This window comes from Gorilla gorilla, chromosome 9 (genome assembly GCF_029281585.2).
Source record: "Gorilla gorilla gorilla isolate KB3781 chromosome 9, NHGRI_mGorGor1-v2.1_pri, whole genome shotgun sequence".
Lineage (NCBI taxonomy): Eukaryota > Metazoa > Chordata > Mammalia > Primates > Hominidae > Gorilla > Gorilla gorilla.
In genome coordinates this window covers 102,320,068-102,338,113 of record NC_073233.2, presented here as the reverse complement: position 1 = coordinate 102,338,113, position 18,046 = coordinate 102,320,068, and the positions used below count along the sequence as shown (strand labels likewise).

The 18,046-nt window shown below is 38.2% G+C and overlaps 1 protein-coding gene across 7 annotated transcripts in view; it reads left to right on the top strand.

Annotated features, from left to right (window-relative positions):
* MRE11 (MRE11 homolog, double strand break repair nuclease) overlaps window positions 1–15,848 on the top strand; it is a 96,213-nt gene extending 80,365 nt beyond the window's left edge. For all 7 annotated transcript variants that reach the window (XM_055356088.2, XM_055356086.2, XM_031016218.3 and 4 more), the window contains 2 exons: window positions 5,580–5,655; window positions 15,526–15,848. In XM_055356088.2, the coding sequence (XP_055212063.2) occupies window positions 5,580–5,655; window positions 15,526–15,582 (133 nt within the window). In that variant the 3' untranslated portion in view covers window positions 15,583–15,848. The remainder of the gene's footprint in view (window positions 1–5,579; window positions 5,656–15,525) is intronic.
* Window positions 15,849–18,046: the final 2,198 nt, after the last annotated feature.

Genomic DNA, 18,046 nt, shown 5'->3' with positions numbered 1-18,046 from the left:
TGAGACAGTGCCTCATTCTGTCGCCTAGACTGGAGTGCAGTAGTGCGATCTTGGCTCACTGCAACCTCCACCTTCTGGGCTCAAGCAATTCTCCCACCTCAGCCTCCTGAATAGTTGGGATTACAGACGTGCACCACCACACGTGGCTAATTTTTTGTATTTTTGGTAGACACAGGGTTTTGCCATGTTGCCCAAGCTGGTCTTGAACTCCTGAGCTCAGGTGATCCACCCACCTCGACCTCCCAAAGTGCCTGGATTACAGATGTGAGCCACTGTGCTTGGCCTCAGTGCTTTTCTTAATGGAAGACTGTGTTCTCTCCAAATAACAGAAAATAATTTTGTATTTTGCTATCATTTGATTTCAGCTTTTTGTCATTGTCTTATTTTTATATTCTTAACTACACATGGTGCTGTACTAAACACTAAAAAGGGGATCACATAGACTCAGTCTGCCTTCAGAGGACTTGCATGCTCTTCCTGTGTGTTTTGGGATTTTTTGCCTATTGCTGTTAAGCTTGACTTGATTCACTATTACCATTTGCTTTTATACGTTAACATTTTTGGTTGAATACTGCTTAACTAAAGCTCGAATAATGAGAATTTCTGCTTAATAAAGTAATCAACTGCCTTATTTTGTACTTATTTTTTGTTTGAGCATTATATTAGGTCTGATGAGGGGGGCATAACGAATGTTTTAATATGGCCTCTGCCTTCAGGTAACTTCAATTATAGTGAAAAAGAGAAATGAACATATTTGAATTCATCAAAGAATGAATTAGTACATAATTAGGTGTAGAATTTTATATTACAGACCCATAAGTGTGAGTGCTTATGGGCTGGTGAAAAAAGGAACAAGGAATGTGGGCTAGAAGAAGCAGCTTCATGAAGGGAGTAAAATTGACCTGAGGTTTCAAAGATATTTGGCTTAGTAGGGTGGAGAATGGTGGTCCCAGCTGAGAATAAGGGCATGAGCAGGAACTCCAGAAAGAAGGGCGATTGAGGAAAAAGCTTTATATCAGTGTTTCTCAAGCTTTTTTTCATGATCTCAGCCATTTCTTGATTATCCAAGGAGAAGAATTAAGTAACTTAGATGTAAGTCAATTTCTCCCTAACATTAGAAATTAAATACTTAAAGAATGAAACTTTTTGGGGTATAGTTGAGTCTGAGAGGGCCAAAAACCGTAGCTTTTTCATCCCACTCTATCCCCTGGAGCCAATTTTTGTTCTTTATGATACTGACCCCACTGAGAATATAAGCTGTATGTGACTTAAAGGTTAATGTTAGAGCAAGTGTAAGTATAGTTCCACGTTCACTTATTAGATCCTTCAAACATCATGCTAGGTTCTGGGGATAGAAAGATAAAAGAAATGTTTCTTCCTTCAAGGAATTTACACTTTAGTGGTATGCTAATTACAGGGCACTGCTAATCGACCAAGATAAATGTTTTCTTCAGGTGTAATGAAATCTAAGGGACATGCCAGTATCTTCCTGGGAAAGGTCATTGAAGGTTTTACAAAGAAGATAGGTGACATTTGAGCTGGTGATCAGCCGATTAGTTAGCATGCATTAAAGAAATGATCTGGTGTAGAGAGAAGAAACAGTGGCACAGGACGGGCATCTACTTTGAAGGATGGTCATGGAAAGCCTCTGAGGAAGCTACATTTAAGCCGAAATTTTAATAAGGGAAACGTGGCCTTGCAAAAAGCAGAGGGACAAGTGCATGCAGCCTGTATTAGTCCATTTTCTCACTGCTGATAAACACATACCCGAGACTGGGCAATTACAAAACAAAGAGGTTTAATGGACTCAAATTTCTACATAGCTGGGGAGGCCTCATAATCATGGCAGAAGGTGAAAGGCATGTCTCACATGGTAGCAGACAAAAGAAGAGAAAAAGAGCCAAGTGAAAGATCTTGTGAGACCTATTCACTACCACGAGATTAGTATGGGGGAACTGCCCCCGTGATTCAATTATCTCCCACCAGGTCCCTCCCAGAATACTTAGGAGTTATGAGAGCTACAATTCAAGATGAGATTTGGTAGGGACACAGCCAAACCATATCACAGTCTATTGAAGAAGCAAGTTTAATAATGTTATTTAGGAGCCAATGACTAATGTGTGGTGGAAAAGGAGGTTGTTTGAGATGAGAATAGAAAAGAGAGACAGGGTAAATCATGCTGCAGGAACAGGTGAGCACTACAAAGGTATTGGATGTTGTTATAAATGCAGTGGGAATCCACAGAAAGATTTTAAGAGAGGAGTGGCACCTTCTGATTTACATTTACAAAGGATCACTGTGGTTGCAGAACAAGTGTAAACAAGCTTATCTGAAAGGTGGGTGCTGCAGGTAGTCCGAGCTAAGAGAGATGATGGAGGCTTGCACAGGCTGGTGGTAGGTGAAATGGAGAAAACAGATGGTTTCAGGATATATTTTGAAGATAGACATGACAAAACTTGAAGATGGATTAAATATTTGGAGTAAGGGAGAATAAGGAATCAAGATTGATTTTCTGGTTTCTTGCTGGAGCATTTACATTGTGCCATATATTGAGAAGGGCACAAAAGAAAGGGCAGATGTGTTGTAGGGAATGATAGGCATATAATTAAAAGTTCCACTTTAGATGTGAAAAGTTTGAGATGCCTAGAAACTTACATGAAGGGAAGTTATAGGCAATTGAATGTGTGAATTCAGAACTCAGATAAGGGTTTTTGTTTTGTTTTGTTTTGTTTTGTTTTGTTTTGTTTTGTGTTTTGAGATGGAGTCTCGCTCTGTCTCCCAGGCTGGAGTGCAGTGGCGCGATCTCGGCTCACTGCAAGCTCCGCCTCCTGGGTTCACGCCATTCTCCTGCCTCAGCCTCCCGAATAGCTGGGACTACAGGCCCTGCCACCATGCCCGGCTTATTTTTTTGTATTTTTAGTAGAGATGGGGTTTCACCGTGTTAGCCAGGATGGTCTGGATCTCCTGACCTCGTGATCCGCCCGCCTCGGCCTCCCTAAGTGCTGGGATTACAGGCATGAGCCACCGTGCTCGTCCCAGATAAGGGGTTTGAAATGGTACTTAGATTTACCTCCGGACAGCATGCAGATGGTACTTAAAACCATTGGGATGGATAGGATCACCTCAAAAAAGAAGGCGGAGCAGAAGAGTGTTTGTTTTCCTAGCCTGCAGTTTTAACCTTACTCAACCTTTGGGTAGAGTAGAAAAAAACAATAAAGACATGAGAAAAATCCGGGAGAGTATAGAGTTGCAGAAGGCCGTACTGGCCTTTATAGGAGTAAAAAATACCAAGATGGGCACAGATGCAAGTCAGTTTATATGTTTATGGTAAGTAGTGGAGGGACTTATTTTAGCTCATGAAGGTTTACTTGAATTTCTCAGGCTCATTTGTGTGTATTTAACAGGACTCCTTTGGTTCCAGCTGATAGAAACCTAACTCAGATTCTCTTACAGAAAAGGAGATTTATTGGACGATTATCAGGATACCTCAGGTTTTGGAAGGAAGTAAGGGCCCCTTTCTGAGTCCTTGTTTGGTTGTTCTTGTCTTTGTAAATTGAAGCACACACAAATCAGATCTAGCTTTCTAAGTTTTTTTTTTTTCCCAGAAATGGATCAAAATGCTATTTTGATATTTTTGATATATGCTTAAGGATATTAAAGAAAAAATAGTTTGCTTTTGATATCACAGTAGATTGTTTACTTTTCAGCTGTATAAATGTCTGCCGATTTCTTTAGACATGAAATAGTAATATAACTCACAGTTGTTTGGCACTTCCTATGTGCCAGGCACTTCTCTGAGCATTTTACACGTGAATTAGCTTGTGTGGTGCTCACAACTTCCCGAGGAGATAGATTATAGTTATAACTTTATCATCCCCATTTTACAGATGAAGTGTGAAGCACAGTGGCTAAGTAACTTACCTAAGGTCACCCAACTAGTCATACAGTCCAGGCATTCTGACCCCAAACTCATCTCTGTTGTTGCTTCTTGGTATGGTAACTAACTTCTCTGACCATTGTGCAAGCAATAAGAATCATTTAAGTTTTGAGAGGCTGTTTAAAATTTTAGAGGCAATTTCCAAAATTGACATTTTGGAAACACATCAGAAATCAGCTTTGGCAGATTGGTGTTTCTAATTACAGCATCTAAATGATAATTTAGACTGTTTTTGCAGAATGTTTTAGTAATTGCAGGTTATGCATGGTGTTTTATTTATAATTTAAACTATTTAAGCTCTGCCACTTACCAGAGTGGACCTTGATAATTGTGCTAATCTGCTACCTCTGAACCTTAGTTGCTCTTCAAGTTTGTCTGGTAAATCCTTCTGTACTTTCCTTTTGTGCAAAGGACCTGTGAATTTTTCTATTTACTTCTGACATAAGATCTCGTGATTCTCATTCTTTTTTCCAGATAAAACCTTTGGACATATTTCTTTTGCTATAATGACATCCCAAAGCATGTTAATAAAATTGTAGACTAAGAATTTATAAACACTACTTTTATTGAAGACGGGAATCAGCAGACTTTTTCTTAACAGGCCAGATAGGGAGTATTTTAGGCTCGGCAGGTCAAGAGGCAAAACTGGGGATATTATGTAGGTAGACACTTGTATAACCATTTAAAATGTAACCATTTCAAAATGTGAAAACCATTCTTAGCTTATAGGCCATAAAAAAAACAAAACCTGGTGGTGGGCTAGATTTGCTTACTGGCCCCGATCTAAAATGACTTAAATTTCTTATTAATTAAAAGACGTAGGAATTTACTGCAAGTTAAGCTTTGTAAGAGTAGGAATCGGCTGGACATGGTGGCTCACGCCTGTAATCCTAGCACTTTGGGAGGCTGAGGTGGGCGGATCATGAGGTCAAGAGATAGAGGAGATAGAGACCATCCTGGCCAACCTGGTGAAACCCCATCTCTACTAAAAATACAAAAATTAGCTGGGCATGGTGGCATGCTGAGGGGGCTGATGCAGGAGAATCACTTGAACTGGGAGGTGGAGGTTGCAGTGAGCCGAGATGGTGCTACTGCATTCCAGCCTGGTGACAGAGCGAGACTCCATCTCAAAAAAAAAAAAAAGAGTAAAAAGAGTAGGAATTATGATTTTCTTATTAACTGAGATTTGAATAGAAAATATTTCAATGTTCCCATGGTTTTCAGAAGTGGAAGATGGTAATGGATACATTTTGGTACATGATAAGTACTATAATAATATAAGTAAGTATCGTTGTAGTACTTAATATGTGTCAGGCACTGTTCTAAGTGTTTAAGCATATTAACACATTTAGTCTTTATAAAACTATTATCCCCGTTTTACAGATGAGAAAATTGAAGCACAGAGAAGTTAAGTAACTTGCTCAAAGCCACATAGGTAGTAAAGGGCAAAACTGGAGTTCAAACCTCGGCCCCAGAGTCCTTTTCCTTACAGTTAAGTTTTATTGCCTCTAATGTAGATTTTAAGGGAATTGTGTGTTATTTATATTCGTGGCAGCTGCTGGATTGAAAAACTTAGCCAGAAAGGCACACTTGATGAATTATGTAGTTCATTGTGTTTGTTTTTGTTTTTGTTTTGCCTCAGGTGGTCCAGCACATCATCCAGCAAAATCATGTCCCAGAGTCAAGTATCGAAAGGGGTTGATTTTGAATCAAGTGAGGTAAATAAGTAATATTGTTAAATTTTAATTAATTTTTAACTTTATAAAATTTAAATAGAGACTGCCAGCTAGTTGCTGAACTTTTTTTTCTTTGATAAATAACTTCATCTTTTATGTTCAGGGAGTACATGTGCAGGTTTGTTACATGGGAATTGTGTGATGCTGAGGTTTGGTACAGATCCCATCACCCAGGTAGTGAGCAGTAGGCAGTTTTCCAACACACATCCTACTCTCAGCCTCCACTCTCTAGTAGTCCACAGTGTCTGTTGTTCCCATCTTCATGTCCATGTGAACTCAGTGTTTAGCTCCCACTTGTAAGTGAGGACATGTGGTATTTGGTTTTCTGTTCCTGTTAATTTGCTTAGGATAGTGTCCTCCAGCTGCAAAGGACATAATTTTGTTCTTTTTATGGCTGCATAGTGTTCCATGTTATATATGTACCACCATTTTCTTTATCCAATCCGTATTGATGGGCACTTAAGTTGATTCCATGTCTTTGCTACTGTGAGTAAGTGCTGCAGTAAACATGAGTGTATGTGTCTTTTTGGTAGAATGATTTCTTTTCCTTTGGTTATATAGCCAGTAATGGGATTGCTGGGTCAAATCGTAGCTCTGTTTTAAGTTCTTTGAGAAATTTCCAAATGGCTTATAATGGCTGAATGAATTTACATTCCAACAATGTATAAGCATTCCCTTTTCTGACAACCTCACTAGCATCTGTTGTTTTTTGACTTTTTAGTAATAGCCATTCTGACTGGTATGAAATGGTATCATTGTGGTTTTGATTTACATTTCTCCGATGATTAGTGATGATAAGCACTTTTTGTTTGTTGGCTGCTTTGTATGTCTTCTTCTTTGTAATGTGCCTGTTCATGTCCTTTGCCCATTTTCTGATGAAGTTATTTGATTTTTCCTTACTGATTTATTTACATTCCTTTTAGAGTCTTGATATTAGACCTTTGTTGGATACATATTTTGTGAATATTTTCTCCCATTCTGTAGGCTGTTTGTTTACTCTGTTGATAGTTTCTTTTCTCTTTTTTTTTTGACGGGGAGTTTCGCTCTTGTTACCTGAGCTGGAGTGCAATGGTGTGACCTCAGCTCACTGCAATCTCCGCCTCCCGGGTTCAAGCTGTTCTCCTGCTTCAGCCTCCCGAGTAGCTGGGATTACAGGTGTGCATCACCACGCCCGGCTAATTTTTTGAATCTTTAGTACAGACACGGTTTCACCATGTTGGCCAGGCTGGTCTCAAACTCCTGACATTATGATCCGCCTGCCTCGGCCTCCCAAAGTGCTGGGATTACAGGTGTGAGCCACTGTGCCCAGCCTGATAGTTTTACTGTGCAGAAGCTCTTTAGTTTAATGAGGTCCTACTTGTCCATTTGTGTTTTTGTTGCACTTGCTTTTGGGGACTTAGCCAAAAATTATTTGCCAAGGCCAGTGTTGAGAAGGGTATTTTCTTGGTTTTCTTCTAGGATTATTATAGTTTGAGGTCTTACTATTAAATCTTTAATTCATCTTGAGTTAATTTTTGTATATGGTGAAAGGTAGGGATCCATTTTCTTCTGCACATTGCTAGCCGGTTATCCTAGCACCATTTATTGAATAGGGAGTCCTTTCTCCATTGCTTGTTTTTGTCAGCATTGTCAAAGATCAGATGGCTGTAGATGCGCAGCTTTATTTCTGAGTTCTCTGTTCTGTTCCATTGGTCTGTGTGTCTGTCCTTGTACCAGTACCATATTGTTTCGGTTACTGTAGCCTTATAATATAGTTCAAAGTTGGATAGTGTTATACTTCTGGCTTTGTTCTTTTTGCTTAGGGTTGCTTTGTCTATTTGGGTTCTTCTTTGGTTCCATGTGAATTTTAGAATAGTTTTTTTCTAATTTCTGTGAAAAATGATGTTGGTAGTTTGATAGGGATAGCGTTGAATCTGTAGGTAGCACTGGGCAGTATGGTCATTTTAATGATACTGATTCTTCCAGTTCCTAAGCATGGAATGTTTTTGCGTTTGTGTTATCTGTGATTTCTTTCAGCAGTGTTTCATAGTTCTCCTTGTAGAGATCTTTCACCTCCTTGGTTAGCTATATAGCTATGTATTTAATTTTCTTTGTAGCTATTGTAAATGGGATTGTGTTCTTGATTTGACTCTCAGCTTGAATGTTATTGGTGTATAGAAATGCTACTGACTTTTGTACACTTTTTTTTTTATTCTGAAACTTTGCTGAAGTCGTTTATCAGTTCTAGGAGCCTTTTGGCAGGGTCTTTAGGGTTTTCCAGGTACAGAATCATATCATCAGCAAAGAGAGAGTTTGACTTCTTTTCCTGTTTGGATGCCTTTTCTTTCTTTCTCTTGCCTGATTGCTCTGGATAGGACTTCCAGTACTATATTGAATAGCAGTGGTGAGAGTGGGCATTCTTGTCTTTTTCCAGTTCTCAGGGAGAATGGTTCTAGCTGTTGCTTGTTCAGCATGATGTTGGCTGTGGATTTTCATAGCTGGTTCTTATTATTTTCAGATATATTCCTTCAGTGCCTAGTCTGTTGAGGGTTTTTATCATGAAGGGATGTTGGATTTTATCAAAAGCTTTCTCTGTGTCTGTTGAAGTGATCATATCGATTTGTTTTTAATTCTGCTTTTGTGGTGAGTCACATTTATGGATTTGCATATGTTGAATCAACCTTGTATCCCAAGAATAAAGCGTACTTGATCATGGTATATTAACTTTTTGATGTGCTGCTAGATTTGGTTTGCTAGTTTCTTGAGGATTTTTGCATCTGTGTTCATCAGGGATATTGGACTGAAGTTTTCTTTGTTTTGTTGTGTCTCTGCCAGATTTTGGTATCAGGCTGATGCTGGCTTTGTAGAATGAGTTAGGGAGGAGCCCCCCTCGATTTTTTTGGAATAATTTCTGTAGGATTGGTACCAGTTCTTTGTATGTCTGAAAGAATATGGCTGTGAATCCATGTAGTCTAGGGCTTTTTTGGTTGGTCAGTTTTTTATTACTGATTAATTTCAGAATTTATTATTGGTCTGTTCAGGTTTTCACTTTCTTCCTGGTTCAGTCTTGGGAGGTTGTGTGTTTAGAGGGATTTATCCATTTCCTCTAGATTTTCTAATGTGTGTGAATAGTTATTCATAGTAGTCTCGAAAGATCTCTTGTATTTCTGTGGGGTCAATTGTAATGTCATCTTTGTCATTTCTGATTGTACTTATTTGGATCTTCTCTTTTTTTCCTTTGTTAATCTAGCTAGCAGCCTATCAATTTTATTATTTTAAAGAACCAATTCTTGATTTCATTGATCTTTGGTATGGATTTTTGCATCTCAGTTTTGTTCAGTTCTTCTCTAATTTATTTCTTTTCTTCTGCTAATTTGGGGGCTGGTTTGTTCTTTTATTTCTAGTTCCTCTAGGTACAATGTTAAATTGTTAATTTGATTTAAATTAACAAATTGTTAATTTGATTTAAATTAACAAATTGTTAATTTGATTTAAATTAACAATTTGTTAATTTGATTTAAATTAACAATTTGTTAATTTGATTTAAATTAACAATTTGTTAATTTGATTTAAATTAACAATTTGTTAATTTGATTTAAATTAACAAATTGTTAATTTGATTCTCTTAATGAAGGCATTTAGTTCTGTAAGCTTTCCTTTTAACAGTTTTAGCTGCATCCCTAAGATTTTGTAAGTTGTGATTCTATTTTTATTTTCATTAATGAAATAAATTTCATTAATTAATGGATGAATTTTTATTAATTTCAAAGAATTTTTTTATTTCTGCCTTAATTTCATTATTGACCCAGGAGTTATCCAGGAGTAAATTGTTTAAGTTCCATGTATTTGTGTAGTTTTGAGAGATCTTCTTAATATTGATATCTCTTTTTATTGCACTGTAGTCCAAGAGTATACTTGGTATGATTTTGATTTTTTTGAATTTATTTAGACTTACTTTATGACTGAACACGTGATCTATCTTAGAATATGTTCTGTGTGTAGATGGGAAGAATTTGTATCCTGCAGTTACTGGATGAAGTATTTTGTAGCTTTCAATTAGGTCTGATTAGTCAAGTGTCAAGTTTAAGTCCTGAATTTGTTAGTTTTCTGCCTGGATGTTCTTTCTAACACTGTCAGTGGGGTGTTGAAGCCTCCCACTATTACTCTGTTGCTGTCTGAGTCTTTTTTTAGGTTAAGCAGAACTTGATTTATGAATCTGGGCATGTATATATTTGGCATAGTTAGGTCTTCCTGTTGAATCAAACCGTTTATCATTATGTAATACCTTTCTTTGTCCCTTTTTACTGTTGGTTGGTTTAAAGTCGGCTATATCTGATAAAAGAATTGTGACTCCTGCCCTTTTTTGTATTTCATTTGCATGTTAGATCTTTCTCCATCCCTTTACTTTGAGCCTGTGTGTGTCATTACATGCGAAATGGGTCTCTTGATGACAGCAGTCAGGTCTTGTCCTTTTATCCAACTTGCCACTGTATTCCTTTTAAGTAGTGACATTTAGACAATTTATATTCAGAGTTAGTATTGATATATGAGATTTCGATCCTGCCATCGTATTGTTAGCTGGTTGTTTTGTAGACTTGATTATGTAGTTGCTTTATAGTGTCTCTAAGCTATGTCCTTAAGTGTGTTTTTGTGGTAGTAGGTGGTGGTTTTTTGTTTCCATATTTAGCACTCTCTTAAGGACCTCTTGTAAGGCTGATCTAGTTGTAATGAATTCCTCAGCATTTGCTTGCCTGAGAAGGATTTTATTTCTCCTTTGCTTATGAAGCTTAGTTTGGTGGGATATGAAATTCTTGGTTAGAATTTCTTTTTTCTTTAAGGATGCAGAAAATAGGTCCCCAGTCTCTTCTGGCTTGTAAGGTTTCTGCCGAGATGTCCGCTGGTAGCCTGATGGGGTTCCCTTTGTAAGTGACCTGACCCTTCTGTCTAGCTGCCTTTAAGATCTTTTCTTTCATGTTGACCTTGGTGAATCTCATGACTGTGTGCCTTGGGAATGGTCATCTTATATAATGTCTGATAGGAATTCTCTGTATTTCTTAATTTGCATGTCAACCTTTCTAACAAGATTGGAGAAATTTTTCTGGACTGTATCCTCGAATATGTTTTCCATATTGCTTATTCTCTCTTCTCTCTCAGGAATGCCAGTGAGTCATAGGTTTTGCCTCTTTACATAATCTCATATTTCTCAGAGGTTTTTTTTTTCCATTCTTCTTCATTCTTTTTCGTTTATTTTTCTCTGACCAAGTAGATTTGAAGAACTGGTTTTGAAGCTCTGAGATTCTTTCCTCAGTTTGGTCGGTTATGTTGTTAATACTTTCAGTTGTATTATGAAATCCTTGTAGTGAATTTTTCAATTCCAGAAGTTCAGTATGGTTCTTTCTTAAAATGGCTATTTTACCTTTCAGCTCTTGGATTGTTTTACTGGATTCATTGGATTGGGTTTTAACTTTCTCCTGAATCTTGATGAGCTTCCCTGCCATCCAGATTCTAAATTCTATGTCTGTCTTTCAGTAATTTCAATCTGGTTAAGAACTATTGTTAGTGAGCTAGCAGGCTCATTTGGAGGTAAGGGGACATTCTGGCTTTTTGAATTGCCAGAATTCTTGCACTGATTCTTTCTCATGTTAGAGGGCTATTGTTCCTTTAACTGCAGTGTAAGTCGAGTATAGTCAACTGGCCTTGTTTCTGGGTGCTTTCAGAGGGCCACAGCTCTATATAGATCTTTACTGTGGCTAGATTCTTGCCCTGGGTGTCACAGAGATGTATATTGGCAGAATTATTTTGGTGTTGTAATTTTGGCTGTGATCCAGTAGCTGGCATTTAACATTAGTGCCCAGCGGATAGGCTCTTACTCAGCTGCATAGTTCTTTTGTATTTCTGTGTGTTCGCAGCCATGCTCTGTGGTGGGGTTGGGGAGAGAGATGACCACTCACAAGGGCCACTCCTGGGCCATGGGTGAGGTCCCTCCTATCACTGGCACTGCACCTGCATTACTGTTGTTTGGTGTCTTGGGTTGCAGGGCTCCCTCAGACAGAGGCCATGGCTGCCAGACAGGCCACACCCTTCCCAGATCAGCACTGTGGAGGAAGGCATGTCCCATTCCTGCACTGGCCCACGAACCCACGTGTCTCACTCCTTTCAGTGTTCTGAAAGTGGGATTTCTCCCCCACTTGAGTGCCAGCGCCAGCTCTTAGCTCGACAGCCCCAGCTGTGTGCTGTAGCCCTGTAGCACTGGGACCAGCCTGTGGCTCCATCGTCTGGACCCTCAGGGTCAGGCACCAGCTGTGCTGGGGAATCCGAAATGCTCCCAGGCTGCCAGGAAGGTACTCAGGTGGAACCACCAGCAAAAAACAAGGCTAGGCAGCAGAGGCTGCCCTGTGCACACATTCCTGCAGGGCAGCTTGGCAGCGGCCCTGGAAGGGGCTGTAGGGGAGGAGGGCCTGCAGAACAGATGTTCCTCTGTCCCACAGGGAAGCTGGCCCCAGTCTGGCCTGCCCCAGCATTCAGGTGGGGCTAGTCCTACTCCAGGGGAAATAAGAAGTCTTGGGGGATGGGCACCTATGGCCACCTTCTGCTGCAGCTGCCTTAGATATGAAAACCCCTGGGCTCCATGTATTCTGGAGCTCTGTCTCTGCCTACTGTTTGGGCCAATCCCCCTGCCAGTTGAAACGTCTCCAGGGGGCATGGAATCTTGTAGCTAGGATCTCTGAGGTCCATAGTGAGAGTGTGCTGCCCCATCATCCATTCACTCACCCCTTTCTAGGAGCCTTTCAAGGCCAAGAACCAGCCCTGGCATTGGGCAACCCCCACAAGGTTACCAGCTTCCTCCCTCTTCAGCTTCCAGTTTGTATCACCTCTCTATCCGCTCTTGGTGCTTTTTCTCCAAAGATCTGCTCAAAATATGTTGGCTTATTCGATATTTTGGTCTTTATCAGTGGCAGTGGTGCTTCTTGGCCCTGTCTAGTTGGCCGTCTTGTCCTTCTTCCACTAAAAATTATTTTTAAAAATAGTTTCAGGCTGGGCGCGGTAGCTCATGCCTGTAATCCCAGCACTTTGGAAGGCTGAAGCAGCCGGATCACCTGAGGTCGGGAGTTCATGACCAGCCTGACCAACATGGAGAAACCCCGTCTCTACTGAAAATACAAAATTAGCCGGACATGGTGGCACATGTCTGTAATCCCAGCTACTCAAGAGGCTGAGGCAGGAAAATCTCTTGAACCTGGGAAGTGGAGGTTGCGGTGAGCCAAGATTGCACCATTGCACTCCAGCCTGGGCAACAAGAGCGAAACTCCATCTCAAAAAAAAAAAAAAAAAAGTTTCATTGATAACCTTCCTTTGAACTATAGTTAATGTTAAGAGTTAATAAGTAACATATGTTGAGTGCCCATCAGTGTAATACCTCAGATATAAAAGTCCTGTAGATTTTTAAAATATGATATTCACTCAGTTCTTATTTGCCCAGTTAACAGTGGGATCAGAATTTTTTTTAGCTTCTACCATTTACCTATATTTGGAGAAATGATGATGATGATGATGATATCCCAAGAGCTTTTAATATTACTTTAATGAATATTTACTAAGTACTCACTATATGCTCTACATGTGCCATGTAGAGGGTGGCACATGGTGGTGATTTCATGACATATAGGTATTCAGGCATTGTCCGAAATGTTCTCTGGGAGGATGTCTGGAAAAAACTCCAGTTCCAGATCGCGTCTGCAACCATGAAATCTCCCCACCATGAATGAGGAGGAGGAGGAAGAGGAAGAGTTATAAGTCAGGACTTGCCTCTTGCCTTTATTAATTTGCTGTTTCAATTAAGTTTAAATAAAACTACATGACTGAAGGATACTGCCCTTCCCCTTTCCTTCATGGCTGCCATTTGAAGGGCCTTTGCTAGTTTTTGTTGATTTGCTTGAAAGTGTTTCTCTTAGGCCCATGACCCCTTTCATTTATTTTTTTATTTAAAAAATTGTTAATTGTAGCAAAAGCATAACATAAAACTAACCATTATTAAGTGTACAGTTCAGTAGTGTTAAATAGATCCATATTAAACAGATCTTCAGCACTTTTTCATTTTGCAAAACTGAAAATCTATATGCCTGAAATAATGTCTCTGTTTCCCCTTCTTCATCCCCTGGTAACTACCATTCCACTTTCTCTTTCTATGAATTCAACTACTCTAGATACTTCATATAAGTAGAATCATATGGTATTTGCTTTTTTGTGACTGGCTTATTTCACATAGCGTAAGTTCCTGAAGGTTTATCTACGTTGTAGCCTGTGACTTACACCTTTCATTTTTAGCTTTGGCTGCTGCTGCCGTGTTCCCTATATTTCAGCTGTGGTTTAAAACAGCTTGAGAGGACTCAACTCAGGCTGCCAAGAAAAATGGCAGCAAGAGCTCATTCTACCTGTTAAATACTAACATGTTGCTTCCAGGAGGGAAGTGAGCAATTATTGTTTGTTTATTCCAAAACATCTGGATATATATGCGGTTATATGTTACAGTTAAAAATTTGTATACTAGTTCATGTTAACTGCAAAGACAAACTATTAGCAAATTATCTATTAGACTTCATTTGGATTTGTCTCTGGTTTATTTAAGTTTTGTCTTTGATAGTAGCAGAAAATGAATCAATAAATGAAAATGAATTTATATTTCTTAAGGCATCCATTACTCATCAGAGATAGTTAATTTAGCTAACATTTGGAAGTGCTGATACCACCAACAAAGCCTAGCATCAAATAATTTCTTTTAATTTCTTTTAATGTCTTAAACACAAATAAAAAACTTACAAACAAATTTGCTTTATTTTCTGAATATTTATAGAATACGTAAGGATTGGTTTTATGTTATCTTCATAAAATTGTATAATTGGGCTTATCTGAGGTTTGTTTTCATTCTCTTTAATTAAATTATTAGTTAACATCTGATATTCCTATTTATTCTTACCATGCATACAATCTATAGCCCATTAGCATGGGAACTCTTTTTTTTTTTGAGATGGAGTCTCTCGCTCTGTTGCCCAGGCTGGAGTGCAGTGGCACGATCTCAGCTCACTGTAAGCTCTGCCTCCCAGTTTCACGCCATTCTCCTGCCTCAGCCTCCCGAGTAGCTGGGACTACAGGTGCCCGCCACCACACCCGGCCAATTTTTTGTATTTCTAGTAGAGACGGGGTTTCACCGTGCTAGCCAGGATGGTCTCGATCTCCTGACCTCGTGATCCACCCACCTCGGCCTTCCAAAGTGCTGGGATTACAGGCATGAGCCACCGCACCCGGCCAGCATGGGAACTCTTGAAATACTGCATGTATTTCTTTTTTTATCCAAAAAACTATTTGAAAGCTTGCTTTGCTAGGTTGTTTTTTGTATGAGTGTGACAGTAGCTAGCTATTTCTAGTATTAAATGGTAATGGGAAATAAAATTACAGCTGTTTCTGAGTTGGATCTCCATGTGGCTTCATTATTTTTTCGCTGTGAATTTCCAGAAGAGTAGATACAACTGTAATAAAATGTAAATGAGAAAATATATTCACAAACCAAATATAAAATGACTTGAATTATTTTTCTGGCTTACCTATACTTCATTTATCTTTATTAAGGTTAGTAAGGGACATGTGTGTGGTTTATATTGTAGATACATGCACACACAGCAGGATAAATTTTCATTTTAATGCTCATTAAGAATTTAATTGTACTTAATATATTTTGCAGTTATAAAGGAAATAGAAAAATAAAGTCTACCCCATGTGAAATGACTCTCACTGGTATTGTTTTGCCCATAAGGACTTCTGTCTTGTTTCAGTGACGCATGGAACAATCACTAATACAACATTTGTATCTCATTTCAGGATGACGATGATGATCCTTTTATGAACACTAGTTCTTTAAGAAGAAATAGAAGATAATATATTTAATGGCACTGAGAAACATGCAAGATATAGGAAAAATGAAAATGTTACAAGCTAAGAGTTTACAGTTTAAGATTTTACATATTGTTTCCTGAGCATAACTCCATAAGTAAGAAATTTCTAGCTCACAGACATATACAATAGCATTGATTCACCTTGTTTTTTTAACCTGGTTGTTATGGTAAGAGCTTTGTTTCAATATCACCCTTGAGTAAAGATTAAAATAAAGCTACCATTTTACATTTCTATTTCATAATGAAAAACTGTGTGAGTATTTTAATATGGTTACATTTAGCCAAAGTTGAGGGAAAGAGCTTATAAAATTTAACTTCTTCATAATTTTAGTAATTTCGTAGAGGTTCTGGGTTTTCTGAAAGTAAAACAATTTATGCGAACCTGTGCCTAAATTCACTGTTTGTTACTATGTATGTTTTTTTCCAATGCTTCTTATAAGACTAAATGATTAGAAGTACCTAATAGTTTGAACAGATACGTTTTTATTTAAAAGAGTAGAATAACCTTTCAGAATTACTGAGTTTTTTATTCCAGTTGTAGCAAAGATTTCAAAAGATTGTGTTCCCATTAAGTGGTAGTAATTTCCTTTATTATTCTGTATCCTTAATGGTGTTCTCTCTCTCTCCCCCCCGTTCCCCACTCTTCCTTTCTCCTTTGCTTTTTCTTCTCTTTCATACATATATGTGTGCCTAGTTCTAGGAGGAAGCGGGTTAAAAATTGTTTTAAACTACATCTTCTTGAAAATATTGAAGAATTTGTTTTAGGTAGAGTGGTCAGTTAACCTTACAGTAAAGTATAGAAATATATTTAATGTGGAATGTCAATGCCAGGATTTCTTATTAACAATATTTTATCTCAACTTTGGTTCCTGTGATACATTTCTGAATGGGCAATTCCAGAAATCTTAGTAGCCCATGTTAAGTTTCTATTTTTTACTTGTTTTCGGGGAGAAATAAGAATTAGACATCTTCAGATTTAAGTTAAATAATCCTATTCTTTATAATCCTTTGTAAAAAGATCCCTGAGATTATTCTTTCTTCTAGTCTTATGTGACAGCTTTACTTTAAAATTCAAGTTGTACATCTTGGGAGTACAATGGCCCGACATTTCTTCATAGGTAAAAACAAATACTTGACTCAGTGATACTCATGACCATTAGAATAGTCATACCTGGAATGTGTCAAATTATAAGAGACAGGCACTTGGTTAGTGGCTGCCTCATATAGCACTTTTGAAGAGGCCTAAGTCAAAACTTGCAATATAACATTCTATTGACTTTCTTAAAAATATTTTTTCTGTACCTAACTTGAGCATAAGGGTTATTTGAGCAGGTAACATTAACTCAGTGGAAGGCATTGTCCTGTGAAATATTCTTAGGCAGATCTGCCCACATCTTTATTGAACTTGAAATCTAATATTTCTAGTATTTGAACAAAGCAGAAGGTTAAGTCAGGGAAGAGCAGTGCTGTCCATGATGTAATGGAAGCTACCAGGGGAGGCAGTGTCTGGATGATGCTGTGCTACCTACCCCTGCACAAGCCATGCTGGCTCAGTCTGAGCTGTGGGCCACATCAGCTGGTGGCTCTTCTCATGCATCAGTTAGGTGGGTCTGGGTGAGAGTTATAGTGAGGGAATGGTCACTAAAGTATCCTGACAAGTTCCTAGGAAAAAAGGAATAAAGCTTTTTTCCTTAAAAAAAAAAAAAAATTGCTCTTGGCTGTGAAAAGAGGTACTAAATGCGATTCAGTTCACCGCTAAGGAAAGTGATGCCATAGCAGTTACAGAAGGTGATAAATCTCTCCAGCTAATTCAGGTCATTTTGTGAATACTATGTATTAAGCCCTGAAAATATGGTAAATAAAACATGACAGGGAAACCTTTTTTTGATTGAATATTGTTACGTAGTTAAATGTGCTATATATCCTTAATATTTTATATTGATCCTGCAAAATCTGTTGGTTTTAGGGGAGTTTTGTTTTTTGTTTCTAACAATTTTCAGACCTGTTGGTATAGGAATGTAGAGGTCTTTCAGATGATTTGAAAGCAGCTGCATTTGCTCTTGGAGGCTTTGGGAGAGCAGGAATAAAAACATTCAGAGGAAGACATCTGTAGGGAATTCTTCTGTCACTTACCAAAGAATAAGTATCTTTCCGGTGTTTTATTTCCTATCATAAAAATACAACAGTGCATTTACAAGGTTGAAGATTCCTCGAAGTTCTAGGAAATTCTTGAAAATATAAGTGGTGCTTAGAAAATTCAAGCATTTAGGAATGTGACCTTTAATTCAGGTATGTAAAAGACTTTTTTCCCAAACTTTTAAAAGTAGGAAATACAATAAATACAGAAAAGTCATATGGTTGAATAAATAATTATAAATTGAGCACTGATGGAATCCCTCTACAGGTCAAGAAATAGCGCAGTGTCCTGGATGCCCATTATATTGTTT